The sequence below is a fragment of the Centruroides vittatus genome, unplaced genomic scaffold, assembly GCF_030686945.1.
Source record: "Centruroides vittatus isolate TY-2023 unplaced genomic scaffold, ASM3068694v2 contig_377, whole genome shotgun sequence".
Classification (NCBI taxonomy): domain Eukaryota; kingdom Metazoa; phylum Arthropoda; class Arachnida; order Scorpiones; family Buthidae; genus Centruroides; species Centruroides vittatus.
Genome location: NW_027122198.1, coordinates 1,438,258 through 1,450,684, shown reverse-complemented (window position 1 = coordinate 1,450,684; position 12,427 = coordinate 1,438,258). Strand labels below are relative to the sequence as shown.

General features: G+C 30.3%; 1 protein-coding gene across 4 annotated transcripts in view; it reads left to right on the top strand.

The window, feature by feature from the left end:
* twf (twinfilin actin binding protein) overlaps positions 1 to 12,427 on the top strand; it is a 68,351-nt gene that overhangs the window by 26,250 nt on the left and 29,674 nt on the right. For 3 of the 4 annotated variants that reach the window (XM_067270753.1, XM_067270752.1, XM_067270751.1), the window contains exons 3-6: positions 5,326 to 5,376; positions 7,554 to 7,681; positions 9,116 to 9,211; positions 9,278 to 9,382. In XM_067270753.1, coding sequence (XP_067126854.1) covers positions 5,326 to 5,376; positions 7,554 to 7,681; positions 9,116 to 9,211; positions 9,278 to 9,382 — 380 coding nt within the window. The remainder of the gene's footprint in view (positions 1 to 5,325; positions 5,377 to 7,553; positions 7,682 to 9,115; positions 9,212 to 9,277; positions 9,383 to 12,427) is intronic. The other variant, XM_067270754.1, reaches the window with a different exon arrangement.

Genomic DNA, 12,427 nt, shown 5'->3' with positions numbered 1-12,427 from the left:
AGACATCCAGTTGAAGAGAGATTGTATAACAATAGGTATCTACATTAAATCAACACATAGTTTACTATACATTCTGGCTAACTCGAACAACCGGTATGGATACAAACTGTCCATTTTTCTTGCACTGTTGTATTAGGTTGAAAAAGTTTGTGTTTTGTTTAATAAACATTTCTCATCAGCAGGTGGTGGTGTTAATAGTTTATAAAGCATCCGGTATAATCTTACTTAAATCTTCTGGAAGAGAAGAAGTAAATGAAGGGCCTAACCTGACTAAGTTAACCAACATAGGTGGAGGTCGTATGTCATTTCAACATACAAGGAAACCCTGTATTTGGTTTTGATTCTGGTGTTGGAATGTTGAAAGCCTTCAAAGCATTCAAAACACTGAGTTTGATATTTGGTTAGTTTTATTGGTATTTTGGGTTGCTTCAGCTGCATTATGTCCTTGCTTATATTTGAAAAAGAAAATTATTCAATTTCCTTCTTTCCATGCCATCAGAAAAAGTACTCTTAAAAACATGTTGAACTCAGAATATAAATGAGATTACATTTTTAAATTTACATATTATATATGCTCTTCCAATTGCAAACATATAGCACCGTTACTGTTCACATAGGAAAAACTTGAACTGCAAGGCCAGAAAGTTTAAATTTTAAGAAATGGCCATTTCATTTGCAATGACCCAATATTTCGGATTAAAAGATTTTCTAAAAACACGTTCTTACCACCATATTCACCAACCAAGTTATTGGTAAATTGGTATTTACCAATTCTGAATCTCGAGTCAAACACAATAACTCTAACTCTAGAAAATTGGCAAGTAAACGATAACTGTGGGTTCGATACCTGTACAAAGTGACCAATTTCAGGGAAAAATGGTGACATTCGATGACAATGAAACTGAGATGCTAGAAAATCTGAAATATCAAAGTTGACGGATTATTTCTCTAAGAAGAAATGACTTTGAACAATTGGACAATTACGACTTTCTATGTTGATATCATTTACCAAAAGAGAGTCTAAGAAACATATTAGAGTGAATTGGTCATCATTTAGTTTCTACATCATTGAAAAATTATGTGATGTTGCCAATAGACAACTGTTGTTGGCTCTATGGTTTTATGCCACAGGAACATTTCAGTTGGTTGTAGGTGATTTAAATGATTTAAGTCAATCATCTGCTTGTAGAGTGATTACTGGAGTGAGTTTTTTAATTGCTCAAATCTCAGTAGATTATATTCAATTGCCTAAGACAATCTGAAAGAAAGCAAGTAAGTAGGCCTAATATTCCTTTATCTTTTGATATTATAGTAATAGAATAATTTTATCTTGTTTTCTTGCAAATTTTTATATTAGAATCATTAATTAAAATTATGTATAGTCTTTATTTATTTAATTAATACATTACTTTTCAAAATATGAACTGTAATAAAATATAAAAATAATAGATGAAGTATATATTTATATTTTCAGATAAGCCTTTTTTTTTCATTTGAGTGGTTTTCCATGTGTATATGGAGCCATTAACTGCATTCACATTCCAATTCAGTCACTGGGAGGAGAAACTGCTGAATTATTTTGAAATAGAAAAGGATATTATTTTATTAATGTTCAGACAGTTTCAGATAGCCAGCTTAAAATCAGAAATATAGTAGCCAGATGGCCAGGTAGTTACTATATTTACCAGTAGTCATCTGTGTGCTATGTTTGAAGCAGGATACATTCCATCAAAATGTCTTCTTCTTGGTGACAGTGGACATGAATGTAAGGCATATCTATTAACACCAGTATTAAATCCACAAAATGATCAAGATAAAAAGTAATTATTAGTTTTATAATATATATTATTAAAATATTATATTTAATGCATAAAATAATTTCAAATGATCATATTTGAAATTATATTATGGTGTTTTAGGTGTCAGTTAGTTGTTGATCATATATATTTCAAAATTAATATCAATTATTTTTTCTTTGAAAGATATAACAGAAGCCACATAAAAGCATGGAACACAGTGGAATGGTAATATGGTTTATGGAAATGATGTTTCCCTTGTTTATTAGTAGGTTTACGTTGCAACCTTCAAAATGCTATGACTGTCATAGTTGCCATTGCAGTGCTTCATAATATTGCAATTTCACATGGAAATATGACAGTTCCAACAGAATTCGATGACATTTCATGAATGAAGATGTTCCGGTGCCTGTTGTCACAAGTCAGAATGCAGCTGTATTTGCAAAGAGAAATGCATTCATAGCAGATTTCTTTAGTATTTAACTTCTGAAATGTTTGCATTACCTTTTAAGGTTATGCAAACATTTCAAACATTATTATTAAATTAAAAGGCCTTTTTGAGGGCCACAGATTTTGCTTGAGAGTTAGCCAAATCAATATAAGTAAAAAATGTTTAACAATATTAAAAGTTTTGATATCAAATTTTGTTATCCAAATAAATCTTTTTTGAAATAAAAGATATTTTTGTTAATCAGGAAACTCTTTTATGTTGACAAAGGAAGTAAATTAGTGATAATAGCTATATAAATACATAAAGCATGTATGTTGCAATTTGAAGAAAATTTTATTTTTTAAATTTTATAAACAATTTTATTTTATTTAAACAAATAATAATGAAAGCAAATTAATTTTTTAAAACTGTTAATACTCCATAAAAGATAAGTAATAAAATGTTCCTAAATAAAAGTTGTAGGGATGAATGGAGTAATTGTAAATTCCTGTTTTTGAGCTTATGACTTAGCATGTTTGTAAGGCAGAGGATGTTGTAAATGAACATAATTTTTGAGATGAAAAAATGCACAAAATTTGGCAGTTTTATTTCACCAAGCAAATGAAAAGTAGACAGGAATCCTGTTGAAAGGCAATACGGTTTATGAGAGACATTTCCCATGCCTTTCTATTGGACTACACTGTAATTTGCAGAATGCAGTGCATATTATAGTTCTTCACAATATTGCACTTCAAGATGGAAGTATAGCATTATTTCATGATGACGACGATAATGCTCATTTTTTAGCTTCAGATGTGCCTGTACTAATATTTAAATATCAGAAATGTTCAAGGTTTTGCTAAAAAAGTTGCAATAATTCAGAATTTTTTGTTAAAATAAAAATTTCATATATTTTTAAATAAAATTTTGTTTTCTGAGAAGTTTTATTGTTATTACTGTATTATTATTCTAAAAGAAGAAACAATATATACAAAACACAAATACTTCATAGAAAATTTTATATTAAAAAATAAAAACACCTTTTACACACACATGTATATATAATTTTGTGGAAAAGTAGATTACAAATTTGTTAGTTGAAGTCTTAATTAAATCAGATGGATTATCTTCTAAAATTTGTAAAATCTTTTCCTGCACTTTTAACTGTGTTTTCATCAATAGCATTTTCATATTATGCTCTTTCATCATAAATTTGATTTGTAATTTATGCTCATCTATGAACAGGTGAAAAGGGGAATGGAACTCCTGAGTTTCCATTCCCCTTTTGTCTGTTCATAGATGGCTTCGGTTGTTTCAGGTTGTTTTCTTTTCTTCTTAGTTTGATTATTTTTGCCATTAGTGGAACTCTGATTGAAAGATAATTATTTCTTTATAAGCTAAAACAGTAATTTTATGGAATATAATTATTTTTAAGATTTACCTGCCAATTATCAATATTTTGAAATTCTTCAATATAAAAATCTACAGAGGGTTCATTGACATCCACAGACATTACATTAGTAATTTGTGGTATAGCTGAAACCTGCAAGATAAAAAAATTGTTATTTGAAAATAAAATATGTGAACTGGCATTAAAACTATATTACTAACTACTAATATTAATATTAGTTCTTTTAAAACTTGCAAGACATTTGTAACTGAAAATTATCTAGACTTTCTTGATTTATGAATGAAATGTTAAATGAAAGAATGTGTAACTTATAGCAATATTTCAAATTATTAAGATGTACACAATTTGAATAGTACATACAGTACAAACTTTCATACAATTCATATATTAAATATTATAGTTTTACAATTAAAATACATGACATAGTTTAAATTATAGATTTAATTTATACACACAGAATGTATGTATATTCTTGTGTATTGTACAGTGTAGACTTTACATAGAAAGTATTTTTCATGTATACTATAAATATTTGTACAGTTGTCATTTAAGTGTTATAAAGTAATTTATTAAAAACTAAATAGACATTGCCCTACTTCAGATGCAGATACATCAGATATATCTTGAGCACTTATTACAGAAGTTGTAGCTATCTCTGCTTTATTAAAATATATTACTAATTAATTCAAAATTTAAAAAATTGTAAATTATAATGCCTTAATACTTATTTGTTTTAGGTTGGGCATCACTTTCAAAGTTGTTCTCTAGAGGCTGAGTTAGGACACCCATCGAAAGCAGTTTTTCAGCCATTACATTCAAATTATTTAAAACAGGAGGAGGGTTTCCTCCTCTTGTTTTAAATAATTCAGTTTTTTTCTGCAACTGTTCTTTTAACGGCTTTTTTTTTAAGTTTTTATAACAGTCCTATAGCTGCTTGCTTTTTCGGAGCGTGACACCCAGTATACCATTGTATTTTTTGGTTAATACTTTCCAGTTATCTCTCATCTGTTTGGAAGAAACCACATTTGTTTTTTTATTTTCTATTATACATTTGTATTTTTCGTCTAACTCGAGCAATATTTCCTTTTCAAAATTTGTGAAATTATGGCATGCATTATTATCCATTTGACTTTCCACCATTTTCTACATGTGTTTGCTTTCAACCAATCAATATGCTGCTTACAAAAGAAAATTTATTTAATCTCGAATGCAGGATTGTTTTAAAAACATTAACTCTAGAGTTATATTTTTATCTGAATACGAAAGATGAGAAATTCATAATCTGATTTCGAAAACTGGAGTTCATCAACTCTGTTTAACTCGCATTGGTGAATACGAGGGTAACTAAGTTAAAAGTATTTGTTTATTTAAATATTTATTTTTTTCACTGTTTTTGCTGTCATTTAATATTGTAGATCTAATTGAATTTTCAATAAAATTTTATTTAACAAAATTATAATTTTTACATCCTTAAACAAAATATTGTAGTTATAATTAAACAAAAAACTTTTAAACATTTAAAAATGTGCAGTTATTTAATAGTAAGTTCAACATAATTTTGTTATAATAGATATGAAATTATTTGAGGTAAACTTTTGCCTCAAATAAATAATTTTTATAATTTTGATAAGTAATAGGTATAAATGAAAATATTTGTAATAATTTTTTAAAATTTGTCTTTAATCTAGAGCAATTGGTACTTACTGATTTTAAAGCACCAAAAGGAACATGGGAAGATGGTATCCTTTACTGTATTGTTAATATACCAATTGGAATTTGAAAAATATTTTTGCATGCACTGTACATACATACTGTCTGTCTAAGTTCTGCTAGATCTGAATTTCTTAATGTTTTGTGCATGCACTATCTATTGAAAAATGTATTTACAAAGCAGATGATGTAATAGGTCAATAGCAATAGCAACTGGTTAAAGTTTCAGTTATGACCACTGATTCAATCAATAGTAATTGCATCAAAAGCACCAGTACTTTTTTAATGTTTGTTGAAAAAATGACTCTCAAACAAAGAGCAAATATGAAATTTTGCTGCAAACATGGCAAAATGGCAATCAAAATATGTCAAACGAAGCAACAAATTTATTGAAATAATTGTTTGGATTGCATTAGTGTGTGTTGTTAGTTTTTTCAACTTGGTGTTTTAGGGTGAGTAGGGATTTTTGCAACTTGGTGTTAGGGTGAGTAAACTTTAAATTCTTGATATAACAGTTTGTAATGACCATTAATGATGCAATTTTCAACTCTTCTGAAATTGTAAACAGCCAGGATAGTTAGTATTGGTCTGAAAACAATCTTTATTGGCTGTTTGCACATCACAGCATTATCCTCATCTAAATGTATGGTGTGGGATCTATTGCAACAGAATACTAGAACACTATTCCTTATTAAGATGATTAAATGAATTGAATATCGTCGTCATCTAAATAATGTGCTCATACCATTCCTGGATGATCTGCCTTATTAGAATGGAGGATGTTTTATTTTCAGCAAGACAAAGTACCTATTTATTTTGCAGCTGGATGCTTTTTGCAGCCTGTGCAGGCTGGATGCTTTTACTTACTGAGAAAGTAGATTGGATGATGAGGATCATTTCTTCATGCTTGATCTTCAAACCTTAACTCTTTAGACTTGTCTCTCTGGAGTCATTGGGCTGCAATTTGAAAAAAATTGTAGACCTATAAATTTCCACTGTCATCCAGCTGTCTATCTTTCGTTAATCTTAAGAATGGAATTAGTTAGATGAAATCTGAGACCAGATATGGAAACCTTAGGGGCAGGAGGCCCCAATTAACTATATATGAACTTTCAATGCAAATCGGAAGTCACATTATTTCAAGTCAAAAGTTTCCCCTGAAAACAGTTAATAGGTGATCAGCATGATTCTATTGTTAAAGAAAAAGTATGATTACAGGGACAAAACATTACTAATTTGAGGTGGAGAGCATATATGAAATACAGTCGAGTCTGCATAAGTTATCATGTATAACTCGACACTGTTGGTTAAGTAGTCAGTTTTCTGTGGTCCTGGCCGACTTACATAGGCATTAATGTTAAAAAATTCTGGTTTATTTGACACCGTTTAACTTGTCACCAGTGGATAAATCAGCATACTTTTGCTGTCCCACACTCGTTTAGACGTCTGATAAGTTGACTCCCCTCCTGAAAAAATGAGTTCACACCACACTGTGTGGTGTGAACTCATTTTTTTCAGGAGGGGAGTTGACTTATTAATTAAGGCATTTTTATTAATATGTATATATTAACATTTTATGTATTTTTATGTATAAAATAATAACAGATAAACAAAAAGAAAATATACAATCCACATCAACGTCACACCAGAATCCAATTTTGCATTTTCTCACGCTAGAGGCATCAAGAATTCTTAGACGTTACTTGCCAACAATTGACAATTGTGAAGATGATGTTTTCAAGGCGTTTGTGATCATTGAAAAAGAAAGTCGAGACAGTTAAGTGCTCAAAACAAACAACACTAAACGTATTTTTCAGTTTTTCATCCACAGAGTAATTGTAAATGGAGGACACAATGTATTGTAAGCTTATACTACTGTATAACACACTACTGTATTTTATTAATTGTAGTTCTGTGGTTTTTTTTCCAACTTCACTTTAGTCATCACATCAGATAACTCAGCACATTTTCACTTCCCCTTAGGGTGTCAACTTATGCGGAGTCGACTGTATTTTTTTATGTAAGTCTTTTAAAACTTTAAAATGAAGATAATTCTGGGTCAAGTTGTCTGTATGTAAATATTATTTGATTTTTATGCATCTCATATATTGTAAATGTCCTTGTTTCTGTGTTTATCTTATAAATATTTTTTTATTATAAATAAAATCGTTTATTTTTAGTAAAATTTTCTTAACTTTTATGTCAGATTATGACAGATACATGCTGAATTTCATAGAAGATAAACAACCATGTTATATTTTTTATTGCTTGGATAGTCAAAATAATTTAGGATATGAATGGGTATTCATTAGTTGGTCACCTGATGATTCTCCGGTAGGTAAATTACATTTACAAAGGAATGATTTTGTTTATAATAGAAATTATTTTTATAACGTGACAATATTTGATCATTAACAAAATGACTAGTAAGATATCCAAAAATATTTAAAAAATTTTTATAGCCTTTATTAGGAGAAAAAACACCAATGCTGTAAAGTTTTAAGAGTCAATATTTTATTGGAAAACTGTTTTTGGTCCACTCTGTCTCATTATTAGCCCCAAATATTTGAAAAAAGAAAGTTTGAATGGTAATATATATTTGAAAACAGAAATTTGAACAATAATATCTAATATTTTCCATTGAGAATCTTTTAAGTTAGGTTAAGAATTGTTTGCAATCGTAGGATAAGTTGTATTGTATATTAATCATATCAGGTTGGAATTTGTGACAGAATTAATTAAGCAAATTGCTGTGATATTGTTAACACAGAAGGACCTGGAAAGTGTACAAATAGCGGGAACCTGTAAATAATCTGTTCTATTGCAAAACTAAAGTTGTTTTGTTAAATATCACACTTAGTGTAATTCCTTTCGCATTGAACCTCTTACATGAGACAGAGTTGTCTCAAAAAACGTTTTTCCAACAGTGTTTTGACTCCCAAAGCTGTCCTAGAACATCACATTGATGATATACTTAGAAACTAGTCTTTATTAATAATGTTGGGAACAAATATATAATTTGTGTACAAATGTTTTTAGTGAATTCAATAGAAATAAATAATATAACTTTCTGTGTTAAACTAATTTATTTTAACTTTCAAATGAGGATTAAAATATTGAAATATACTGATTTAAGCAATTGTACTATAGTTCAGCTATATAGGATGGTATTTGTAGGAATAGCAATTTGGCTAAAATTATCGTTCCTAAAAAAATATATATATAGGGTTCTTCATACCTGGAAAGTCAGAAAAAAGCAGGGAAAGTCAGTAATTTTTATTAGTGTTTGGAAAAGATCATGGAAAGTCAGGAAATTTGTCTACTTAGCTGCCTTGTTGATTTCATTTGCGGAATATGGCTGATCAAGTGTAGCCATTTGCAGGCGGCAAGAAGTAATGCTGAAACCTTTATTACGAATATAGCCATTTTTCTAACAAAACATTTTTATTATTAGAGGACACCACTAGATGTACAAATCTGTCTTTTTTAAATTTTTGTCTTTCTTATGTGCATAACTGCTTTCCTTATCTGATATCATCGAAGCCATCTGCCAAAAACACTGAAAATTTTTCTGTATACACATATGAAATCAGCTTGATTATATTTCAACAAATGTATATTTAGACTAAATAACCAAAAATAAAGTTGAAATTTTATATTAGTTAGTTAATTAACTAAAATCGGTATGAAATAGCTAATTAACTAAAATATGTGTAAAATTTTGTGATGTTAACATTATGAACCTAATTATGTTGTGGTTTTTTTCAGGTAAGAGAAAAAATGCTTTATGCTTCTACTAAAGCAACACTTAAGAAAGAATTTGGTGGAGGACAAATTAAATATGAATTATTTGCATCAACTAAGGTTAGAAATAAACAGTGGATTTAAAATTAAAATTTTATTTATTTACAAATTTCAACTTTCAATTAGGAAGATATTAGTTTGCAAGGCTATCATAGGCATTTAAGAGAAGCAACTGATCCTGCTCCACTGACTTTTGCAGAAGAAGAGTTACAAATGATTAAAAAAAATGAAGTAAGTTAATTAGTGAGGATCTTAAATTATTAACCATATTGTGAAGTTTGTTGACCCAGAAAGGGAGAGTTAGTTAAACTCATGCAGGATGTACAATGGGTTTAGAACTGTATGTGGGTAGTGGTGTTGGACATACTGACACTAATACCTTTACAAATTAAACCTGTTTATTTTATAAGATGGGTTTACATTACATTAGAGTAAAGATTAAGAGGGCTGTCTATCTTGTTGACTGACTTAGCCCTGAAAGAAATGAAAGGAAAGAAGAAGTAATAATGATAGATTAGATGGAAGATTAGGAGATGAAGGGAAAGGGGTCTGAAGAGTCATCTTGCTTCAGCATTCATTAACAAAGAAAACTTTATAAAAAAAAAAAACAATTTAGGCTACTTTGCCTACATTGAGACTTACAATGCGAACAGTTGTAATATATATACAATTATATACAATATGTACAAGATCATCAGTTGTTTGTTGACAAATTTAATCAATTTTTTCACTTATAGTAGGTCTTCCACTGTCTTCTCATGGATATTCTGACTGTTTTCTTGCAGACAGTGTTTTCGTTGCTTTTATAAATTTACAGAGGTTATCGTATAACATTTTATTTTGCACAAGTGCTGTGTGCTTTGGTGGCCAATTTAAGCCAGCCAAAATGCATTGTCTCATAAAGTTTTCATGAAGATGTTCATATTTGCTGCACTGGAATAAGTAATGTGTCACCTCATCAACAGTGTCACTGTCTGTATCGCACTTGTCAGTATTTCTCTTCCCAAATTGAAAGAGATATTCATTAAAGTTACCGTGTCCTAGTAAACATTGAGTTATTTTGTAAGTAGGTTTATGATGTCTACATGCTCTTCTGATGGCGATTGTCAGTATGAAGCTATACAAAGTTCTACCTGCATTCGAATGTTCCCATTCTTCTTGCCATCTTTGATCTATTGTTTCTTTAATTTTTTTGCTTAACTACTTTGATTTGTATTCTACTATATGTAATTGGCAGGTTACTTTTTGCTGCTTTCTTAGCCAGCATGTCTACAGTCTCGTTTCCCTTGTACTTTTTATAGCTGGGGATCCAATGGAATTTGAGTACAGGTAGGCCTCCTACAATGCGGTACCTTTACAACACGTTTTTGCTCCAACGCGATTGGAAAAATGTGGAAATTTTTTTACAACACGGTACTTTTACAATGCGGTTTAGGGTATTTAGAAACGAATTATCTTTTACATAACAGAAAAATTGCAATAGATCACATAAGTGCAGTGGAACTTGATGGAACAAGCTCAGATCATGAAATAAGGTCAGTCAAACATTCTCAAACAACTATAATAAGTGACAATGAGGACTGAATTTGAGCATAACATTATGTTTCTTTTTGATTTTGACTTGAAATCATAATCTTTTTAGTTTTTATGTGATGTTGAATTTTATTTAAGCTTTTTATGTACATAAATTTAAAAAATGATGAAAATGTTACACCATAAAAGGCAGTTTTTCTCTTTTTATAACTGAATCCCAGTTTTTGTATTAAGTTGGTGTCTCCTATAACGCAATTTCCCACAATGCGGTATTTTCAAGGAACGTATCTACCGCATTGTAGGAGGCCTACCTGTATTTTGTTGCCACTAATTCTATGAGCCAATTCAATTATTTCGTGTGCAAGTAAAGTTTTTCTAGTTTGATTTTTAAGGGTATGAATAACTACCTTGCTTGCTGTCGGTGTATATTATTGTAGGTCCCTTGTAAATTGGGATTTTTTGTCAATATGTTGTAAGGCTTTGAAAACACCCCAAAGCTCTGCTTGGGTGATTGTGCAATAATTCACCATTTTAAGGCTAGCCTGATAAGTCTTAATGTTCTTTAGGTCAAAGATTATGATCCCACAACCAATTCCTTTTGCCCCCCTGAAACCATCCATAAATACTCTCCATCAGTCTTCTCTGTTGACATCCTTGTTGTCCATGTTTGTTTTGTAATTGATATCTTGTGCCAGATGTTTATACATGTCGCTGTTGTTCCTTACCCTTTCAATTTGATTGTCTTTTATTTCTTGTATTCTTGTATCTTATAGGTTATTGCTATTTGGGGGTAGTAACCCATTCTTAATTTTGTTTTCAATATCCTTAGCATTAAGGCTGCTGATGTCTTCTTTTATTAATGTCCATTTCCAGTTAAGTTGTTTTGCTTTAAGGTCAATTGCTAGGATGTTTGCCAGTACTAACAGGCCATCAGTCAGAGCTGTTCTATATGCTTTACAGATATTTATCATAAATTTTCTTTGGATTGTTCATAGTTTCCTCTTTATTTCTGTTTTGTTAATGGGTTCTTCCCACACTTGTATCCAGTGTAGACTTGTCGGCTCGATTACCACTTTATATATTAACTTTGTGGATTTGTAGTTGAGACCCCAAACATTACGAGATATTTGCAAAAGTATATTTATTTTTTGGAGCATTTTTTGATGAATTTTGTTTACGTGACTTTTCCAGGTAAGGGCCCTGTCAAAATAAATTCCTAGATACCATATCTCATTGACATTTTTTATCTTATTCCCGTTTATGTATATTCTACTTATCTCTTTAATTCTCCTTTCCCTGTCTTCTTTGTACTCACTAGTATCTCTTCTTATAGTTAATCTGAAGTTAATGTTTTTGGCTCCACTCAGCTATTTTTTGTGTTGCTTTATTGCTTTTTCTGCTAGTTTGTCACAGTTTTTATTCAAAATCATCAATATAACATCATCGGCAAAAGCCTGTATTTTTGTATCTTTCCTTTCATTGAATATTTATAGCAGGCTATCAAAGCCCAGGTTCCAGAGGCCTGGCCCACTCCTCGAGCCTTGTGGGCAACCTCTGGTGACCTTTCTTTCAATTGTAATGTTGTTGGAATAGTATCCTGTTGTCCTGTTGTGTAAGTTGATTCTTAGAATCACTTGAATATTGGTGGAGCATTCAGTCTTGTTCAAGCATTAAAGATGCTCAGCCCCCATAGAAAAGCAAATGCTTTTTTGAAGTCTGTTGAAATGAGCATGGAGTGTTGAC